At 42.2% G+C, this 22,603-nt stretch overlaps 3 protein-coding genes across 4 annotated transcripts in view; 1 reads left to right on the top strand and 2 right to left on the bottom strand.

Moving 5' to 3' along the window:
* The window catches only part of DHRS12 (dehydrogenase/reductase 12), a 41,503-nt gene extending 40,909 nt beyond the window's left edge, over positions 1 to 594 (top strand). The window contains 1 exon segment of the mRNA XM_050766394.1: positions 296 to 594. Within this exon segment, the coding sequence (XP_050622351.1) occupies positions 296 to 405 (110 nt within the window). The 3' untranslated portion in view covers positions 406 to 594.
* Positions 1 to 22,603, bottom strand: part of LOC126940470 (peptidyl-prolyl cis-trans isomerase NIMA-interacting 4-like) — a 1,058,238-nt gene that overhangs the window by 359,143 nt on the left and 676,492 nt on the right. The window lies entirely within an intron of this gene.
* Positions 1,778 to 22,603, bottom strand: part of WDFY2 (WD repeat and FYVE domain containing 2) — a 177,117-nt gene continuing 156,291 nt past the window's right edge. For both annotated transcript variants that reach the window (XM_050766303.1, XM_050766304.1), the window contains 5 exons: positions 18,949 to 19,054; positions 13,114 to 13,215; positions 12,098 to 12,228; positions 10,251 to 10,359; positions 1,778 to 8,819 (listed from right to left, as the gene is read on the bottom strand). In XM_050766303.1, the coding sequence (XP_050622260.1) occupies positions 8,790 to 8,819; positions 10,251 to 10,359; positions 12,098 to 12,228; positions 13,114 to 13,215; positions 18,949 to 19,054 (478 nt within the window). In that variant the 3' untranslated portion in view covers positions 1,778 to 8,789. The remainder of the gene's footprint in view (positions 8,820 to 10,250; positions 10,360 to 12,097; positions 12,229 to 13,113; positions 13,216 to 18,948; positions 19,055 to 22,603) is intronic.

Below are 22,603 nucleotides of genomic sequence, written 5' to 3'. Positions count from 1 at the left end.
AGCGCTGGTGACCCCTGGGATATCCAGGAGGATAGCCGTGCCCCTTCCCGCTGATCACCCAAATGTGGTCTCCCGTCCAGCCCTGGCTGCAGCCTCCCAGTTACTGAACTGCACTTTACATATCAATCCATGCTGCCTAATCCGTGGGGGACCTTTGAAGGCAGGGATGGGGTCTAACACCCGTGGGGCGCCGCCACGCCAGCAGGCATCAGTTCAAGGCCTGAGCAGCACAGGGACATGGAGCCAGCCATGCTGCGGCAGCTCACACCTCTCTGCTGTTCCCTCTCACTTTTAGATCGGAAGCCAGTTTCCACACACTTGCCTCTCACTAGAACGTCCTCCTCACCAGCCGAAGAGGAGACACTCATTGAAATCCTAGAGCAGCTGGCTCAGACATTTAAATAGACCAACCGAGGCACAGTGTGGTACCAGAATTGCCTTAGAAAATACCAGGTGTGGTCTAGGGGCCAGTGAACAAGACCTCACTTCAACTTCCCCTCGAAGACGTTGTGCCTTACAGTGAGGGGCCTACAAGGGCTGGGAACTTTTATTTCAAAATAAATACTACCGGGGCTGTGATCAGGCTGACCTTGACTCCTGCAGCAGGTTCTTAAGTCTCTCATTTATTCCAGAATGTGGTTTTCTAAAGAATTCGAAGTTCGAGATGAACCACCATTGCCAGTCTGAGGGGACCCAGGGTTGGAGGCAGCAGGAATGCCCCACTGTGGACTCCACTTCCCCTCCCTTTCTCAGCTCCTCCAGTGTCAGAGGCTGGTGCTGGGCCCCCACCCCCCACCCCAGGAGAGGGCTGGACACTGCCTTTGCTGTGCATGGTCCCAGGAGCACAACGTAAACCAAGGGACGCTGCATATTTACATAAAAAATTGAATGAGGCCTAGTTTACATTTGCTTAAGAGTGGCTTCAGTAATGCATGTGGCATTCTGGTACTACACTTTGATGAAACCTCTAATTTACACCATTTTACCTCTTAGTGACTCCAGGAAAAGTTGCAATAAAACCAATGAGCAGATTTAGAATACATCTACATACATTCTTCGTGTCCATGGTGGAATCAACATAACTCAGGCCCCACAGCAGAGGAGAACCCAGACGGCTGCAGCTTCTCAGTGGTCCTTGAGACACTGATCCAGGGCTCATCAGCCAAGGGCCACAAGGAAGGGATTTTTCTGGGTGTGCCAGCCTGAAACATCAGCATCTTTCTGACAAAAGGAGGCACCATCAAGCAAGCACCAGCTCCATTTGACTCATGCCTCCTTTTCTGCAGGAGGATGAGGGGCCTCAGCAATGCTGGGTGTGGGCGAGGCTGTGCTGGGCGAACACCGGGACGGGACAGCCCAGCCACTCTTTCAACCCTGATTCCATAGCATGCAGGTCACTCGGTGCCTTTGCACCGATTTTTCTTCTCCATAAAATGAACCTCACAAGTTTTAAAAGAGGCTTTCCCTGGCAGTGTTTGCCCCGAAGTCATTTCTCCTCATTTGGAAAGTTTACTAAACACAGGAAAAAGCCGACTTACATGATAAAGAAAAAGAGCTCCATGGCCTGAGCCCGTGTGCTGTACTGAGACTGTGGTGAACGGGGCTCATCGTCACCTCCAAACAGCAGCTCTCCCTGGCGTCTAGACAGCAGGTGGAGTGGTCTGGAACCTCCCCCTCCCACCAACTGGACAGAACCCACAGGGCTAAACAGCACAGCAAGGCTGTCGGGGTGCGTGTGTGTGGCCACATGTAACAGTGATGGGACCACAGCTGCAGAAAGGTTTTCACAGAGATTTATTTTAAACCATGGAGGCAACTCTGCATTGAGAGTTGTACATTGGTAATGTATACACGTATATTTTGGTTAGAGGGAAGCACAGTGGGAAAGTGAGCAGAGTAAAAAACATTCACAATATTCAGCAGCATTTGAATGGAGGCCTGGATACAGACATTTCAACATCCTAGGAAATTCTTGCTCATTGCCACCTAATCCCATTCAGGAAGTCAGTGTCAGGACCGGCAGGGAGCGTGGTAAATGCTGGAGGGGTCCAGCTAGACCACACGGGAGAAATCTGTTCCAACGTCGGGCTTATTACATTCTCAGCCTGACCCCCCCGAATAATCTCACTTCAGAAAAAGAAAGAAAAAGATAGCCATACGGCAACATGCCCACTGCAGCCAGGTCCAGATGTGGGCTGCAGCCTGGTGGATGTAGAGAATGGAAGATCTGTGTCCCTGGTTAGAAGTAGAGTGGTAGGCAGGCACTAATGTGGGGCCAGCACCTTCCCTGTTGTCCAGTTAGTAACAGTTTTTGTACATTTCATGTAAAGATTTCCTTTTGCAAAATGACAGTACCTTGAAAAACAAAGTCATGTAAAAAGCAAGGCAAATGGTATAAGACACAAATCCCTAAGAGTACAATGGTTTCAAGTGACACTAGTGTTTTGGTCCATATGTCATACTGGCATATACTGCTGATGTAAGGCTGCCATCCACTAAAATGATAAAAGAGAGTGTATATGTTAAACATATTTTTCAAAGCATTTTTCCCTTTTGTGTGAGTGACAGCTCACCTTTTCATGCATCCCCGAGAACCAAGGGAAAAAAGAATCATAAGTATCAAGGTCGGATTCTCAATCTAACTTTTCAGCCAACCTGTAATTCCTGACACTTCCAAGAAAGTCAGATACTCTTCCTGACTGGTAAAGGTACACATTTTGAGGTATCTGTTTTTAGTGAGGTGGTACCATAATTAATTTCCACACTTACCATCTTAAAAAACATTTTTCCCCTATAACCTCATGAAAAGAAACTTTACCATCTTTTCCCAAAACCAAACCTAGTAGGCTGTAGATGGAAAAAGTCCAGAAAATAACTCACTTGATATGATGGAAGACAACAAAGGCATGTGGTGATAGACCCTCCTGTATCCAAGGGAAGCCAGCAACATGTGGGCAGCTCACTGGTGATGGATTAGGCACGCCCAATAATAAACGAGACTCGTGGAATCGTAGAATCACAGGATTGGAAGGGACCTTAAGAATGATGATCAAATTCATCCCTCACTCAAGCCTTTAATCTCCCTTTCAACATCTCTGGCAAAGGCTCTACGCTCTTAAAAAAATTCCCTGGTATGGGATGTGCAAGGAAGATATCCCATTCCAATTTGGGACTGGTCTAATGTATAGACACTGCTTTCATGTGCTAAAGCTAAGTAGGCTTCTTGGTGGAAAGGAGATAATGTTTAAAGGCAAAAATCCAAACCACAACCCTGGAGGGCTGACATGTGATTCCTGGTTAAGAAGCTGAGCTGAAGTTTTAACAGGAACACAGATGTTTCTGGACTCAGTTTTGGACATAGATCTTTGGGTCCTACAAGGAAAAGGCAAATGATGTGATTGCAAAGACAGGCGCTGCCATCCCCCTGCGTGGTGTTCCTGCCTCCACAGGGCCAGGTCTCCCAGACAGACCTGTAGCTGAATTGACAAAACTCTGCCTTCCCCTTGCAAGTGCCCCTATAAGGAGGATCCCCCACATTGTACTGGAATCATCTGCGACTTGCAAGAGCAGAAAGTGGAGGGCAGCAGCTGCCTGCGTCTGCACCCAAACACTTGGCCCCGCCTATCTGTGCAATGCCACACTGGACTAGAACAATCCCCTCTTGCCACAGGTCCAGGGCTTTCCTTTTCCAAAGTGGAGCAGCTGAGCCCAGCACACCTTTGGTGTTAGTCTGTGAGTCCTTCCTGGTAGCAGGCCGTGCACTCATAGGCTCCACCTCCTCCTCCCAGACTCCAGTGAGAGGCTGTGCACCCAAAGATCCAGAATTAGTTACCCTGGGTCACTTCCAGATAACAGTTCTAGGGATTTCCAAAGAAAAAGAAACTGATACTATTATAATATAAACTAATAGTAGCGTTGGCTGCAGGAGGAGCCTCTGGGGAAACCCCTCGCAGTGAGCCGTGTGCTGCTTTCCTCTGAGGCCAGGGAGCAACAGCATCTGATAGCAACAAGCTCGGTTCCGGGATGCAGCTGAGTTACTTGGCTGTTCTCCGGCAGCTCCAGCCCACTTGTGATCCCTGGACACACCACATTGACTCCAGCTCTCAGGCCTTTGTTTATGCTGTTTCTGAAGCCTGGAAAGTCATTTCCATTTTTCCCCCTTATGACTCACTCCTCATCCTTTAACACTGAGCTCAAAGTCCTTTCCTCTGTGAAGCCCCTCCTGCCACACCTGCTGGGTTAGTGGCACCCTGGCATGCCTCTATTATGACCACATTGCACTGAAAAGACCCATTTACTCACTCACTGTGTGACCTCTGCCCAGCCTGAGAATGGGCTGCAGACAGCTTGCACCGCCAGTGCCTAAAGCCTGGTGGCTGGTGAGCGCTCAACACGTTGACATGAACATTCAAATCTCAGGGATCATCTAGAGAACTCAGTGTTCAACAGGAACTTAATTTCTGTGTTTTCCAATCCAGTTAATAAATATCTGTCTTCATACCAGGAAAAATTCAGTAGTATTTTAAAGGAGAAAAAATAAGAATGTATTGGTAAAATGCTTTCTTTCACTTCGAAGTATCTTAGTGAACAAGAACACTTACCTAGAATTAAAATTCTATGAATAGCCATAACCAGAGGAATCTCATTTAGTGAATATTTGTGTCCAGTAACTGTGACCCACGCTTAGAGCTATCCTTTTGCTTAAAAACAAAAATTTGGGCCTTAAGAAGTGATTAATATCAGTCAAAAATAAATTATACTTTATTCAGGGCCTTGCTCTGCTGCCCAGGCTAGACTGCAGTAGTGCAGTCATAGCTCACTGCATCCTTGAATTCCTGGGCTCAAGTGATCTTCCTGCTTCAGCTTCCTGAGTAGCTGGGAATACAGGTGTGTGCCACCAGACCCAACTAAGTTTTACATTTTTGGTAGCGACAGGTCTTGCTGTGTTGCCCAGGCTGGTCTTGAACTCTTGGGCTCAGCGATCCCCCCGCCTCGTCCTCCCAAAGTGTTCAGATTATAGATGTGAGCCATGGCACCTGGCCTATATTTTATAAAATGAATCTCAGAAAATGAAAATGTGATATTCCATAAGGGCAGTGCTGTAAGCCTGGGAATCACAGCCAAATGGGGTAGGGTGAATTTTAAGTGCCCCTGGATTTCCATTTCAGTTTTGCCTCTGGGGTGGTTTGAGGGGAATGTATAGGAAGGAATTTATGTGGATGAAGGCAATAATTACCTCCCCCACCACAGGGCTGTAGCCAAAAAAAGTGTCATATATGCTTCTGATAAGAGGAACAAAGCTGGTTCCAGACAGCGCCCTGTCTCAAGGCGCTGAAAGTCTCTCCTCCCACTCATGCCATTACTAAGTAATGTTCAAGAACAGCTACTCCTTAAACATTCTTTTCTCTTGTTTACGTCTCAGTCATATCTAACTGCCCCGTATAACTAATGTGTTTTCTGCTTGGAACACTCTAGATCTCTGAAGATGCCTTCCAGTTTTGTGACTTTATGATTTCTGGAATAATTAAAACAATCAAATGAGAAACACATTATGGTGGATTGACCTCATACAAAATGACATTAAGATTCCAAATGTTTAATCTCAAACCATTTTGCTATTGTGAAGACACACTCAGGCAGTAATGTCAAGTAATGTCATTCGTTTGGAGGAACTAAGAGCATGTGGTTGGTTTTGTCCCACCAGCTAGAGAACTCTGCATATGATATGTGTAGATCTGCCACTTTCTCAACGCAGGCAAGTTAGGCATTATTTGCAAGAGCTGCTATATGTTTAAGCAACAGAGCAAAAATATATGTAAAGTGCAAATCCAACAGGGTAAAACAAGAATTATGAGAGTTCACCTAGACAGAACAAAAGCCAAGTAGTGGCGCCAGCTTTCACTCCTAAGGAATGGAGCCTCCATTTCCCTAAAATGCTTGGAAGACACCCAACACCAGCACATATTTCTCTACAAATTACAAAAATGGGGGAGACACTTAATGCAAAACTCAAGAATTCACAGTATTACAAACACACAGTTGGTTTGCTAAACACATTTCATCAAATTCAAGCACCCATACAGATGAGAGAAAAGGGAAGAGCAATAGATACCTTGACATATCTGTGGTTTTCTGATCATGATTCTCAACACCAGTGAGATGTGAAGTGGCTTCAGCCTCTAGTGGCTCTGTGGGCTGGGAGGAAGACAGTAGAGTGGCATGCAAGGCCACAGGCCAGAGCGACTGTAGAGGACATATGTGATCTGACGGGGATACTCTGCTTCCCGAATAAGGTCTGAAGCCATCTAGACCTATCTCAGAACCCACACAGCTTGCTGGGCGCCTGGGCCTTTGCTGCCCTAATACTGTTTTCCTCTCTCTGTAGGCAGGCCAAAGTTTAGGAAGGGAAAATGGAGTGACTCATGTCTATTACTCATTTCCAACACACAGTCCTCTATTACATACAACTTAGTAAGTGGCTGCAGGTTCTAGTAATAAACTACAAAATAGATATTTGAGTATTTTAAATTTAATTCCCTTGTTAAAGCTCTCTCACAGAGCAATCATGCAGAAAAGACTCCAAGTAGTTATAACAGTTTTGACTGATGCAAGCAAGGGTAGTGTGGAGCAGGACTGCGAAGCGACAAGTGCTAATAGCCTGTGCAGGGCATGCGTGTGCCTCTTCAGAGCTCCGGTCACATGGGCTGCGCTGGGCCGATGGCTCAGGTGACAGCTTCCATGTACCATGGCTGCATGGGACACATGCACTGGTCCTGCTTCCCAATGCTAGGGCAGCAGAATCACCTCTAGCAAGGCCCCACCCCGGGGAAGCACACATAGGGGCAGTGCCCGAGGATGGCTTGTAGTACTTCCCCCTAGTTAGAGAAGTAATGAATGATTGTGAGGGCAAAAAACGGCTCTCCAGGAAAAAAAGGGAAAATAATAGGGAGGATTTCGATTTCACTCCCGTTATGTATCACCACCAAAAAAACCTGTAGAATCAGAAGAGAGCAAGACACTGTGGGGTGGGGCTTGGGTCGGGAAGGACAAGCAATTGGCCTGTGATCCTCAAGAGACTGGCGAGCTCCCTGATGCTCCCGACATGTGAGGTTGAATGAACTGTGCGTGTAAAGTGCTTAGGAGGGGTAGGCACCTGGCGCAGGCTTGCCATTAATTTTTATTCTATTTTTACAGGGGAAAATAAGATGTTTAAAAGGGACTTCAGTATCCTGAGTTGAGTCACTACACACAAGAATATTTCATTTTCTCAAGCTTGATTGGATTCCCTTAGAAATAAGAGTTCTTCAGGTTCGCTTTCTAAAGTCCTCTTTTCCATTCCCATAGGAACACAGCCTGCACTGTAGGTACCATTCTGTCTCGGATCAACCACATACCGTTTTAGTAAGAAAGTGTGCAAAGTGTTCTGATGAAACACATTAAGATAAAATGTTTAAATATCTAGTTTTTAAAGGGATAGAATACAGAGGGTGAGGAATACAGCAGGATTACAATCCTGCCGTAATGAACATGTTCAAGTTCAGAGATGATGTCACACAGAAACACACGATTTAAAGACACTTATTTTCAGAGCATGTATGGTGGGGCTCCCCAACCCCGGGCTGCAGGTGGGTACCCATCCATGGCCTGTGAGGAATGGGGGGCACCCATCAGAAGTGAGCAGCGGGCAAGCAAGCACTACTGCCTGGGCTCCGCCTCCCATCAGATCAGCGGTGGCGTTAGATTCTCATAGGAGCACGAACCCTATTGTGAACGGCGCATGCGAGGGATCTAGGTTGCATGCTCCTTGTGAGAGGCTAGTGCCTGCTGATCTGAGGTGGAACAGTTTCATTTTGAAACCGGTCCCTGCTGCACAAGGTTGAGGACCACTGATGTAGGATTTTGTGTGTGTGTGTCGTTTGTTTTCATTGTTATGAGTGAGGGAGAGCTGTGTCAAAAAAGCTAAAACATGAGGCTCGGGAGGCTCCAACTGAATTCTAAATGATCAGGCACTAATCGTTGAAGCTCTGAGTTAAAATAATCTACTTCTGTGATAACCATGGTTGGGAGCAGCTTTCTCACAGCATTTTTTTTTTTTTTTAAATGCGGGAAAGACAGAGGCAACTGAGGCAGAAACACAGTCTTTTCTACTCAATAAGAACGTGAATGAGGCAGACATTACAAACAAATCGCTCTTCAGGCGATTCCAGCAGCTGGCTGGTGAATCCACATGATGAGTTTCCGAATCTCCCCACTGAGGAGGACATGAAAGCAGAAACACTGGGAATAAATAATGTAAATACATCCCCTTCAGGAAAGGCAGAGAGGTGCAGGTAGGTGCAGAGGGGAGAGAACAAAAAGCCGCTGGCCATGTGACACATGTTGAAGTAAAGAAAATACAGAAACTATAATGACCAAAATACTCTGAGTGGATACTTCCCTTATTTCTCTGACACACAAAGCAACACATAAAATGGGGTGTGGAAAGTATAAAATTAAAAACCCCACACAGATTTTTCGGTATACTCAAAACAATGCAGCACAGCCAGACTGTATAAACCATTTGTTAAAAAAATAGCTTCTTTTATATTGTATGAACAAGTTGGAAGAGTCCCCTTGCAAGTTCTCACTCGCCGGGTCCCCACTATGCGCATGGGTCATCTGCAAATTCATCCAGGGTCTTTAGTTTCTTTCTTACTTCTCACATGTCTGCTTTACCACTCTGGTAATGACTTGGATTAAAACAACCATTTCTTTAGTAAATACTATCTTTCTGATTCCTGGGAGAGTCATCAAGACACGACTGGGGTCATATCCCACAACTGCAAATAGGAAAAGATACAGAATGAACTAAAATTAAATTGTGTTGAGGATAACAGTCCTTAGAACTAAATTCTTCAAGGAAATTTTTTTCATTTAACAAACAACCACATACTATACTAACATGATTTCTAAATCTATAAATTTTTTTTCATCAAAAAAGTTCAAATAAAGCTCAAAAACATGACAATGACAGCTTGAAATTTTGATGTAGCTAATGAAGAATAACGGCAGATTCAATCTATTAATGGCTGAGAGGACTGGGAAGACAAGCTGCCCTGCAGATCCTCCTGTGAGTCACTAAAAGGGAAACACTGCAGAGCACTGTGTTGACATCTGAGACAGCTTTCGATGAGCCAACATGAAAGAGACAATATAGATCTGTCCCACCCTCCAAATAGATTGAATCCATTAAATAACTCAATCCATTAACGGGACGCTAAGCACGTGCTGTGTCCTTTCCATTTAAACTTCCAAACCATTTTACAAGATACCTCGTTTTCAAAAATAAAGGACCTGAGGCTGCCAGAATTTATCTTATTTTAATTAATTAATTAATTATTTTGAGACAGGGTCTTGCTCCGTCATCCAGGCTGGACTGCAGTGGCACAATCAAGGCTCACCGCAGCCTCAACTTACTGGACTCAAGTAATTCTTGCACCTCAGCCTCCCGAGTAGCTGGGACTACAGGCAGGCACCATCACATCTGGCTAATTTTTAAATTTTTTGTTAAGACAGGGTCTCACTATGGTGGCCAGGCTGGTCTTGAACTCCGGGGGTCAAGCGATCCTCAGTTTCATCTCCCAAAGTGCTGGGATTATAGGCGTGAGCCATCACACCCAGCCCCAGAGTTTATTTTAAACTTCCTCTCAAAATCATGGAGATCTGGTAGCTTCCAAAGTGGGTTATTTTAGCTATCTCATCCTGCTGTGACCCCCAAGAATGGGTCAGGGAGGTAGAGCTCAGTGCGCTATAAATTCTCATCTGTATTACTGTTTTGACTGCTACACATGTAACCTATTACAGTCTTTTTAGTCTGTCCCAAGGAGACTATTCCTTGCAGGCTGAAGCTCTTATTTCTTTGTGTAGAGCCAGTGCCTGGGATGAGGCTGTGCATGTATCATGTTTGTAATAGGTCCTCAAAAACACTCACCTTCAACGGTTAACTTTTTTTTTTTTTTTTTTAAAAGAGATGAGGTCTTGCTTTGTTGCGCAGGCTAGGGTGCAGTGATGTGATCAAAGCTCACTGTAGCCTTCAACTCCTGGACTCAAGCAATCCTCCCTCCCAATCTCTTGAGCACCTGGGACTACAGACACATCATGGCTGGCCACCCAACGATAACCTTTAGAGCAGTGCCTCCCATGTTCTTGGTGTTCCTGTATATTTATATGAGGCCAAAGACGGAAAGCTTCTTAATAAGATGGCGTCTTACCTTAATAACCTTGTCAGTTCCAGAAGTCAGTAACCATCCTCTGGTTGCATCGAAATGCACATGCACAATGTTATGTTTACTGTCATGGAAGGTGGCTGTGGGTGCACGTCTGGAAGAAGCAAAGAAAGCTTCTGAGAAAAAAAGGTGGTGACATATGAATGAGAGAGATCTAGGATGACATTAGGCTCTAAATTTTGGCCTCATGGCTAAAACTGCTTCACTGATAGGAATGTTCCTCAGATCTGACTTTATTCCCTAGTGACCAGTTATGATTAAAAAAAATTACAAGAATTCTTGTAGTCTTTAAAATGGGAAAGAGATGAAAATTTCTAAAAGTCCTTCTGGAGAATGTTGCTCTGATGGTGTCTGCGATAATCTCCACCCGAGCTTTTAAAAACCATAGTGCTTTTGCTAAGTTTGAGCTCAGAAGGACTTGCCAGTAAAATAGTCTATTTAATTAAAAAAAAAAAAAGGACCAAGATAGTACTAAGTGTCCCGTGATATTACTAAGTGTCGTTCTAATTGGAGAACTATCCCCCTCCATTCATTTTTCCTTTTTCACTGGTATGACTGCAGACTTGGTTTTTATATAGTATTCTAAAGCTGTAACAAGCAAAACAAAATAACAAACATCATTATTTTTGGATTTTTAACATACACTTTTTTTTTTTAAGTCAGAAGGCTTGTCAACTGCCTAGGTGCTCTAGAGGCAATGCGAGTGCTTCCACAGAGAAGAGGCAGAAGAAACAGAGGTGGGAAAAGGCGCAGGGTGCAGTCTAGGAGACGGCGCTCTTATCATGCTTCAAGGGGCCCGCTTCACTGCAGTGGGCTCTCTCAGGACAATTTTCTTCTTTTTTTTTCTACAGTTAAATCGGCAGGATAGATCTTCAGTAACTTAAAATGGTTACTTTAAATTTTTAGAAGATTTAGGCTTAACTGTAAGCCCTTTAGACTCTTAAAGTCTATGTCTTTAGCTAGAAAATGAAGAATTAAAGTAGACTATCCCTAAGGTCTCTTGTACTCTCTAATTCAATGAGAAAACCCTCTTACTAATTTCATCATGTATGATGTGTGGAAAATAATGAATGAACATAAATGCATACTTATGCAAGGGCATCTTATTTTATATTTGATATGGATAAATAAGACTACTTATGATTTTACTGTAATACAAGGTGCTGGGAGGATTGGGAAGACAAGCTAACCCGCAGATCCTCCTGTAAGTCACTAAAATCAGCGAAATGCTGCGGAGCACTGTGTTTACATCTGGGGGCAGCTTTCAATGAGCCAACACTAAAGAGATAACATAGATTTGCCCCCACACCTCCACAGCACACTGAGGGGTGGTAACGTATATCCTGGGTTACTGGGCAGGTCTGACGAGCAGCCAGCTGAGCAACTGGGCAACTGGGAATATCTGCCTATTGGGTAAAGTGACTTGGGTCTTCCCGGAAAATGAAACCTTCTGGACCCATGGACTCACTCAACTCCTGTAAATATACCAGCTTGGGACAGAAAGTGAATCCTGAGCCCTTATACTCCTGGGTAATTCTCAAGTAAATGAGCAGACAGAAGGTTTGTTCTGAGAGCACCTATTTTAAAGGCACATAACCTAGAAATTAGAAAGAACACAGGGATGAATTCTTTGCGTGTATTTTCTCTTCTCCTGTCTCACAGGATAACACACATCTCTCGGTGGCAAAGGAGAGCTTTTACTACTCGCCATGGACTATATTCTAAACCAGCAGAAACTAGAGCAACCCGAGTGATGGCTGCGGCGCTGAGTGCAGGGCTCAGATTAGACTCTCGCTTTAACCTGAAGCGGTCCTCAGGCTGCAGGAACTTACTCTTCATCTGTGATGGCCTCGTGGCAGCTGTCACAGACCCTCACTTCAAACTCGAAGCCCATCAGGGGGATGGAGGAGCGCTTGGAGCTGCATTTGCCGCAGACAGCCTTCCCACACTTGCGGCAGTGGTGCTGGAGGAGGGAGAGAAAAGAGATACTCATCATGGCTCCTGAGGCCCCCGCACCTCACCCCTCCTGGCAGAGAGAGGTGTAATCAACTGCATTCAGGTGAGGATGCTGAACAAGAGTGCCTCAGAACTAAAGGGAACACACTAGATGTGTTCTTTTTTGGGGCTCTGTTTATTCAACAAGGACTGTTGGGTAACACACCTGACGGGGACACCTCCCCACTCTCTTGCTTTTCCCTACTCTTGGTCCTTTCCAATGATCATACTAGGAACTACAGAGGAACCACCCAGGGGCCAGGTGATCTTAAAGCAGGGTGTCTGAGAAACTGACATCTCAGGAGATTATGCTGCTGGATGAAGGAGAACATGCAGGAAACCTGATTCAATCTGCTGACTTTGGCCATGGTGTAAGCCTAGGTGACCTAACATTTTATTTCCTTGGGGAAGACCAAACTGAACCATGGACTCAGATTGAGAATGCTGTATTATAAGTAGATCTACATAACCAAACGTAATCAGAAGGAGGGAAAGTAAAATAATTAAGGAGAGAGAAACACCATTTATATAATTTATATAATTTCATGGTCTGGTATCCATATGAACTAAGCATGACACCTCTAATTGTAAGGTGTATTGCAACAGAGGCCACTAGAATTCTAACATCACATCCCTAACTGCTTACTGGGAACCAGCCACTACAGAAACTGAATCCAGCAGGAATGAGCTACGGTAGACAAACAGAGTAAATTACTGTGCAATCACAAGGTGACTCCAGGATCATAATTTACCCTCACCACAACTCCCACCCAGGGGTGTTATTTCTTCTAAGATCACATGGTTGAGCTATTTCCACACAATTACATTTTGATGAAGCATCCATATCACTCACCTGTCTTAGACCAATTTTCTTACTGTCCCACATTTGCTTGAAGTTCCAGAAGAAAGGCTGATCACACTTTTGGCAGGAATCACTGTCCAACCATTCAGGGGTCTTGTCAAATAAAGCACAGAACAGGTCAGTGTGGCCAGCAGTAAGGACAATGGAACCACTGACCCTGATGAAACTTACGGAGCAATCAGGATGTGTTTATAAGAGGTGTGATTTCTCAGTCAATCATTCAAAAAACATTTACCGAATGTCTATTCTGTGGCAGGCCCTGGGGATGGGATGTAGTGGTGAATAAGAATCTCCACCATCATGAAAATATGATTAATAATTATTTGCATAAGTATAAGTGTGTGAAGGCCCAAGAGGGAGAAGCACAGAGTGCTTTGGCAGAGGGATCACAAGAGCCTCTGACCCAGGCTGAGGTTCTCAGACAAATAAGACAACTGAGACCTGGGGATGGATGGAGCGCAGATGGGGAAAACGAGGGATGAGGCTGGAGGGGGCAGGATTAATGTTTGTTTGTGAAACAATTTCTCGAATACTAACTTATTACCATTAAAATTATGAAGTAAAAACAAATAAATATTTAAAGACATGGAACACATTCAATATATAATAAACTAGCACAAAACCCCCAGGTTATTAAACAGTATCATAGCACGGAGTTAAGACAGACTAGGAGAAGATATTTATAAAGTTTTGTAACTAACAACTCCTGCAAATTACTGTATACAAAGAACCCCTGGAAAATCAGTATGGAAATCACAAGAAACAGTTGAGAAACGGGCAGAAGATACAAAAGATATGAGCATGCAGTTCACAGTCAGGGAAGTCTGAATGGCTAACATATATGGAGAGGCTCAAATTTACCGTTAAGCAGAGAATGCAAATAAAAATGAGATACTATTTTACCTCTGTCTCCAAAAGGGCAAAACCAGAAAGGGAGGGAACAATTGCTACTGGTGAGGATGTGGAGTGTCAGAAAACTCCCTGTTCTCCATTAGAAGTATAAATGAGTACAGCTGTTTGGTTGCATTTAGCAAAATCAAGAATATACCTTCAATTGATCCCACTCTTGGGTTTATGGCCCTGAGAGTCTCACACAGTGCAGGTCTGTGAGGGGACACATACAAGAAGGTCATCTGGGCATTGTGTGTGGTACCAGGGAGTCTGTGCCAGTCTACATGCCCTTTGCTTGGGAAACAGAGAAGTAAAATGTGACTGGTACACATGATGGGGTCCTGTGCAGAAGCACCACAAGAAACAGCACGATGGTAGAGCTCAAAAGGGTTCAATGGCAAAAGTTGGAACTAGAACTAGACTTACAGTACATCAGTTACATAAACTTTTTTTTTTTTTGGAACAGTCTTGCTGTGTTGCCCAGGCTGGAATACAGTGGTGTGATCTTGGCTCACTGCAACCTTTGCCTCCCAGGTTCATGCAATTCTCGTGCCTCAGCCTCCTGAGAAGCTGAGATTACAGGCGTCTGCCACCATGCCTGGCTAATTTTTTTTGTATTGTTAGTAGAAACAGGGTTTCGCCATGTTGGCCAGGCTGGTCTCGAACTCCTGACCTCAAGTGATCCACCCGCCTCGGCCTCCCAAAAGCTGGGATTACAGGCGTGAGCCACCGCGCCCAGCTGAGTTATGTAAACTTTAAAACACACACACACACACACACACACACCCCTTTTATAAGGAAGCATGTGTGTTCAGGACACACAAATGCATCACAGTGGGTATCCATGAGGAGGCATTTGGGAGTTAAGGACCGATAAAGCGGAAAAAAAATAAGTCAGCATGTTTGTGATTCTATTTTTTGTTAAAAAAAAAAAAAAAGTCTTACATACGTGTTATGGGTAGAGAAAAATGTTAGGAAGGATGTATGCCAACATGTTCAGAGTGCTATTTCTGGGTGGTGGTAGTATGAGTAACTGACATCTTTTCTATTTACGAATGAGCACTTTGTAACTTTTCTACCAAGACTATTATATACAATATATACCTTTAAAAAATGCTAAAAGAATGAACTTCCATTCACAATTGCTTCAAAGAGAATCAAATACCTAGGAATCCAACTTACAAGGGATGTAAAGGACCTCTTCAAGGAGAACTACAAACCACTGCTCAGTGAAATAAAAGAGGACACAAACAAATGGAAGAACATACCATGCTCATGGATAGGAAGAATTAATATCGTGAAAATGGCCATACTGCCCAAGGTTATTTATAGATTCAATGCCATCCCCATCAAGCTACCAATGAGTTTCTTCACAGAATTGGAAAAAACTGCTTTAAAGTTCATATGGAACCAAAAAAGAGCCCGCATCTCCAAGACAATCCTAAGTCAAAAGAACAAAGCTGGAGGCATCACACTACCTGACTTCAAACTATACTACAAGGCTACAGTAACCAAAACAGCATGGTACTGGTACCAAAACAGAGATATAGACCAATGGAACAGAACAGAGTCCTCAGAAATAATACCACACATCTACAGCCATCTGATCTTTGACAAACCTGAGAGAAACAAGAAATGGGGAAAGGATTCCCTATTTAATAAATGGTGCTGGGAAAATTGGCTAGCCATAAGTAGAAAGCTGAAACTGGATCCTTTCCTTACTCCTTATACGAAAATTAATTCAAGATGGATTAGAGACTTAAATGTTAGACCTAATACCATAAAAATCCTAGAGGAAAACCTAGGTAGTACCATTCAGGACATAGGCATGGGCAAAGACTTCATGTCTAAAACACCAAAAGCAACAGCAGCAAAAGCCAAAATTGACAAATGGGATCTAATTAAACTAAAGAGCTTCTGCACAGCAAAAGAAACTACCATCAGAGTGAACAGGCAACCTACAGAATGGGAGAAAATTTTTGCAATCTACTCATCTGACAAAGGGCTAATATCCAGAACCTACAAAGAACTGAAACAAATTTACAAGAAAAAAACAAACAACCCCATCAAAAAGTGGGCAAAGGATATGAACAGACATTTCTCAAAAGAAGACATTCATACAGCCAATAGACACATGAAAAAATGCTCATCATCACTGGCCATCAGAGAAATGCAAATCAAAACCACAATGAGATACCATCTCACACCAGTTAGAATGGCGATCATTAAAAAGTCAGGAAACAACAGGTGCTGGAGAGGATGTGGAGAAATAGGAACACTTTTACACTGTTGGTGGGATTGTAAACTAGTTCAACCATTATGGAAAACAGTATGGCGATTCCTCAAGGATCTAGAACTAGATGTACCATATGACCCAGCCATCCCATTACTGGGTATATACCCAAAGGATTATAAATTATGCTGCTATAAAGACACATGCACACGTATGTTTATTGCAGCACTATTCACAATAGCAAAGACTTGGAATCAACCCAAATGTCCATCAGTGACAGATTGGATTAAGAAAATGTGGCACATATACACCATGGAAGACTATGCAGCCATCAAAAAGGATGAGTTTGTGTCCTTTGTAGGGACATGGATGCAGCTGGAAACCATCATTCTTAGCAAACTATCACAAGAACAGAAAACCAAACACCGCATGTTCTCACTCATAGGTGGGAACTGAACAATGAGATCACTTGGACTCAGGAAGGGGAACATCACACACTGGGGCCTATCATGGGGAGGGGGGAGGGGGGAGGGATTGCACTGGGATTTATACCTGATGTAAATGACGAGGTGATGGGTGCAGCACAGCAACATGGCACAAGTATACATATGTAACAAACCTGCACGTTATGCACATGTACCCTACAACTTAAAGTATAATAATAATAAATAAATTTTAAAAAATAAAAATAAAAAATGCTAAAAGTTAACAAAACAAAAATGGATTTTCTTAACTGTATAAGACACCTGTTCAACCTATGAGATGTCGCTCGATCTACATCCAGCTACTCAAGGTCTTCCATTGTCTGCCCTTATCTTTCAGCTAGCTGCCATCCTCTCATCTGACTGCTGCTCTAAACTGCTCATGAGCACTAATGCACCGCATCAACCTATCGTGTTCACCTTGTCCTTACTCTTGCTGTTTCTTAGCCTGCAAAGCCCAGGTGCTCCTGCTCAGAGCATATCCAGACCCTGTTGATCCTTCAGCACAATGTTCCTCCATCAATCCTTCACCGAGAACACTAGCCAATGATGACTCCATTCCTTCTAAAATACCCAGCACTGATGCTCTAGCATATATCAACTATAATTTCACAATTTATACCGTTTAATAGAATTCTGAAGTTTCCTCCTCCAAGCCTTTTCTTTCAGAAAGTCTGTCAGTACTTCAGGTTAGAGACGATTTCATGATATGTCGCAGACCTCCCAAGGTGAGCATTACACAGCACTTATCATAACTAGGAAGCAGCTCCATAGAGGCTAAGATTAAAACAAAAATCTCAGGAAATTTATGTTTATAAAAATGATACTTGCAAAAAAAATGAATGGAACAATCTCCATTGCTTATTTAGAGTGTTGACTCACTAAGATTTTAAATTAGTCAATAGTATTGGGTGCCTTTATATCTGCACATCAAGAGGCTCATAAACAAGGTTGCTCAAAGAACTGCCCATCAACCACTTGGTTTCATCTCTGGACACCACACTGTTATCCTCCTTTGGCCTCTGTCCATAAAGGGTCCAGGCTGCATGCGCCAAGGGAAAAGAATCGGGTCCTTCTCCCCTCCCCTGGTTTGGTTAGGTGGGTCCAGAAAAAAGTCAGGAAAGACCAGGTGTGACTGTCCCTAACCCAAAGCAGGCTGCCATGCAGAACCCAACCCAGGACATAATCACCAGCCATGCGGGAACATGGTTAGCATGACTGGCACTCATTGCAAACATCTCCAGCCTTTGTATTAATGATGCCAAGTATAGTTTTCAAAAGCAATGTTCTACAATTCCCCACCTTCTAACAGTAATGATCATTTTGATTAGTTACTAATAGAATTCCCATGGACTTAAGATCTGAGCAAATAAAGCTTTAATCTTCTTAAGCATATAATTACTGGCATTTGAAAAAGGCATTACATTGTGGGTAATAGCAACTACTCTCTTGAAATGAGACTGGGGTGAGGGCATGGAAAGAAGGTAGGAGACTTTTGTCTTTTTAAAGTGTTTCTTTTCTATGTAATTCTTGTATCCTGCAAGAAATTAATTATAAGAATGTGCATTGTCAAAGGGAAAGTCTACCCAGAATAATTCTAATGTAATGGGAAAATGGTTAACTTCAAAGTACTTGTCAAAGGAGATATGCAGGAAACATATTTGTTAAGATGCTCAAAGATTAAAGTGAAAGCTCATAAAAAAGAATGTTCTGATAACATGTAAATATGTGCTAAAAAACTAAGGATATATTTATATCTGGAGAACTATTTAGAACATGACTTACAAAGTACAAAATAATTATTTCTAGTATTTCTATTAATACCAAACTAAGGATTCTTGCTTCATCTTAGCCACTATTTTCTTCCATGACATAAATCACGTGAGTCCTCTGTTTTTGTAGGGCATTGTATACCAAAGGACTAATCACCAGGAAGTAGATGATTTCTTTTCCTAACCTGTACTTTTGCTGTGAATGGTGTAACAGATTTAAACAGCTTAGTCTCAGTCAAAATTCTTACGAAATCTCCATCACAGGAATGTTACATGCCAACTTGTGAGGGGGGAAAAAAAAAACTCAACCCAAACAACTCCTTTTATGCTATAATTCTTTGACGTTACATGCCTTATTTCATGGTTTAATCATAAAGGAATAAGAAATAAGCAGGAAGGGAGGAGGGCCAGAACCACAAGGCCCACCCCACCCTGCTGTGCCACCTACCTCCTGCCTCTCCACGTCCATGTTCCAGACGACAATCCCACCATCACCGCCACAGGAGATCAGCTGTCGCGTGTGCTGCGCATAGGAGAGGGCCTGGACTTTGTCGCTGTGAAGGAAACCAAGGGTTAGTGACAGTTTAGGAGAACAAATGCAAAGCCTCGCTGCAGAAACCTCGGCAAAGTCAGCCAATGTGCTCACTCACTCTGAGCCCCAAGTGTAGATCTTAGAAACCTGATGGAATTTTCAGCATGCTAAAGGTCAGAAGAGTATCCGGGATTTAAAATAAGTCTGAATGCTCCTTGACATGTTCAGGCCCCGGGAAGAGGTAATCTGTCAGTTACAACACTTAAGGAAAAAAGCTGATTGTTGAATGGACTGTAACTTCTTACTGGTTCCCTCCTTCCTCAAGTAATTAAAATCTATAGCATATGTTCATTTTATATTTGTTCAAGAGTCATGATTTTCCCTTTTACAAAATTATCCTTGAAGAGTTTTGGAGGTCATCCGTTGAGATGCCCACCGGATTTACCTGACACAGCCAGGTAAACTGTGTTGCCTCAGGTGTGTATCTCACAAGTGGCTTAGGACCAGCCGTGCCTTTTCTTGGCTCCCAGAGTGAATCCATAGTAGTAACAGACCTGAATTTCACAGGCTCTCCATTTCTCTAGTTTTTACTCTCTCTCCTGATTCTGTTTTATTTTTCTTTCTAGTTTGTGCAGGGCTGACAAGTTATTCCTTCTTGGCAGCAAAGATGATGGAGAATTTAGTTTTATGGTCTGAGTGATTGTTAATGGATTACAGAGATCTGTCTTTGTTGGGTGAGAGAATAGGGTATATAGTTTCTTGGTTTTTTTTTTTTTTTGGTATGGTTGTCTATTTTGAGCTCAAATCAATGAAGAATTTTGGTTCTACTGGGAAGGAGAACAGCTCTTTGATATCTGGACTGGTGATTTTTTGTGTGTTTCTGTTTATTCTTTATCTGTGGCTGAAGTTGAAAACCTAAAGCTATTAAGCTCTGTCTATGTGTTTATAATCCAGAAGAGCCTTCACCTCTTGCTGTGTGTGGAATGCTTTCCTATTTCCAGAGGGTGTCAATAAATGGGATTACGATACCTTTTAAATTAAAAGAACTTGTTCTGATTGTCTGATAGAGATAAACAAGTGCTTTTCTAAATTGAGTCCTCCTAAAATCACGGAACATCAAACCTCTAATATTGTGAACCTGCTAGACTTAAACATACAAATTCTTTTAACAGAAACTGCTAGCCAATTCAGTAATATTTTAAGAATCCAAGTTCATAAAATTAAGTTTCATTTGGCAAATGAGACTAGTAACATAGGTTTTAAAATGTTACATCTTTCTCTGATTTATTAGTGTTGAACAGAATACAAGTGTGCATTTTATTTTTATTTATCCTAAATTTATTCAGGATAGCTGGTCAAATGAGCTCATACATAATGTTTAAGATTATTAAAAATATAAATTGTGTTCAGCTGAATTGAATAATTATTCTGACAAACTTTTTTATATGAATAGCAATTATATTTTGTAGCATATCAACTTAAAGATAATTTCCAAGATCCTTAGGTAACAAAATGGACTAATGTTAACCTGAGCTAATCAATAACCATTGGATACTTAGATAATGTCTACATAAGTTAGAATACTGTGACTTTGTATAAAGTATAATATTAAGTTTACATATGTTTGCTTCTTATGTTTCTATGCTATAGCGAGGCTATACCTTTGAGTTGTGTCAATACATGAGTTCATTTTTTGCCACTTTAAGGGAATGTAAAAGTGCCTTATGTCACTATGGAAATTTCAGTAATGCGTGTTCATGAGTTCTGCTAGTCTGCTAAAATGATTATATGGGATGATTTATCCATATCCTCCCTCCTCCTAATTTTCTCTATGAAATATAAATTAGTTTCTTTGGTTAATTATTATAATTTAAATGGGTGGTTGAGATTATGCCAGGAGCATTAATGAAAAAGAAATACAATGGTTTTTGTTTTTCAAAGAAAAACAGGTTAGCTTTGTATCAAAGCAGTGGTTCTTGAACATTTTGGTCTCACAATCCCTTTATACTCTTAAAACTTATTTGAGGACACCAAAGAGCTTTGGTTTAATAAGTGACAATGATCAATGTTTGCTGTATTTGGAAATAAAACTGAGAAATTTAAAAAACATTAATTCATTTGAAAACAGCAATGATGAATCCATTTCATTTTAACATGTCACATATTTTGTAAAAAAAAAAAGAAAAAGACATTTTCCAAAACAAAAAATTATGATGAGAAAAATGACATTCTTTAATATTTTTGCAAGTCTTTCTAATATCTGACTTAATAGGAGAGCTGGATAATCATCTTTCTGTATTTATCATAATCATAATATCACTTCTTATAGCTTCTGGAAAACTCCACTGTATACTTTTGAGAGAATGAAGATGAAAAGGGCAATACTAAAGTGTCAATTTGTTCTGGAATATGAAAGAGAAAAATGAAGGACAAAACTTGGAAAGCGAATTTTACTTGCTTTGGCTTACAATACTTTAGTCTGGAAAAAAGCTGTAAGATGCATTACAATTTTGGCTAAGTTCCCTCAGTTTTGATGGCTTGCTTCGTTAGTTTACTGATTAATGCCTACAATGTGAAAGGATATTCTTTACCTTCTGTGGAATCTGCCTAGCTAGCAGAGATTCTATGTCTCACCAGAATTATTTTCAGTACTTTAATGTTGACTCGATTAATGCTCTTAAGAAAAAAAAAGAGACAGAACAAGAAGTACTCACGTGTGAAAAGAATTTTAAATTATTTAAAATTGTGTTATCATCTATGCTTATTTTTAAATGTTTTACTGCTTTAATTATACAGATAACCAGGTATTGCTTCTTAAGCAGCCATGCTCCTATCTTACCCCCACTTAAAATTCCCTTGACAACTCTTGTTAGAAATAAAGCCTGAAGTAACAAATAAAATGAACACTCTGACAGTTGATTTCTCAGCAAGGCAAAGTTTACTTCTGCAGAAGGGTGCTGCTCGTTAGTCTGGTCACCACAAGAGCACACCAAACAAAGGAAAACAGTGGCTTTATCCCTAACGCATTGGCTCCTACTGCTGTGTCCAGTCTCCATTGGGTAGAGTTGGACTGCACAATCTAAGCTGAACTCGGTTGGCTAACTTGAGAAGTGCAGGGATGCGGTTACACTGGTGGGAAAACAGTTTTGGCGGTGGGGGTAGGGGGCATTGCAACGGGAGGGGTGATTTACAGAGGGAGTAGCAGATGTGGAATGTGGGCTCTATAGGTAAAGACTGAGAGGAAGGTTGTTTCCCAGGGCAAGGGAACACAGAGAGTAAGGAAGTCTGGCCTTGAGAGCAGGGAACAATGGACAAGGGAACTTAAACACGTTAACCCCTTTGAAGAAGAATGTCTTACTATATACAACCCTGGTTTTGCCTTTCCAAACTGAACCTCTGTTTTGAAAAAATAAAATTTTTAGGATGTGTTTTATGCCTGAAGATTTCCCAAAGAGGTCCTAGAAAATCATAAAGACTCGCTCCCTTGTCTTACAAAAAGAGAAATGTGGTGAGGTGCAGTGGCTCATGTCTGTAATCTCAGCACTTTGGGAAGCTGGGACAGAAGGACTGC

Source organism: Macaca thibetana, chromosome 17 (assembly GCF_024542745.1).
Source record: "Macaca thibetana thibetana isolate TM-01 chromosome 17, ASM2454274v1, whole genome shotgun sequence".
NCBI classification, from domain to species: Eukaryota; Metazoa; Chordata; class Mammalia; order Primates; family Cercopithecidae; genus Macaca; species Macaca thibetana.
The sequence above is the reverse complement of the archived record's forward strand: the minus strand, read 5'-3'. Positions and strand labels throughout refer to the sequence as shown.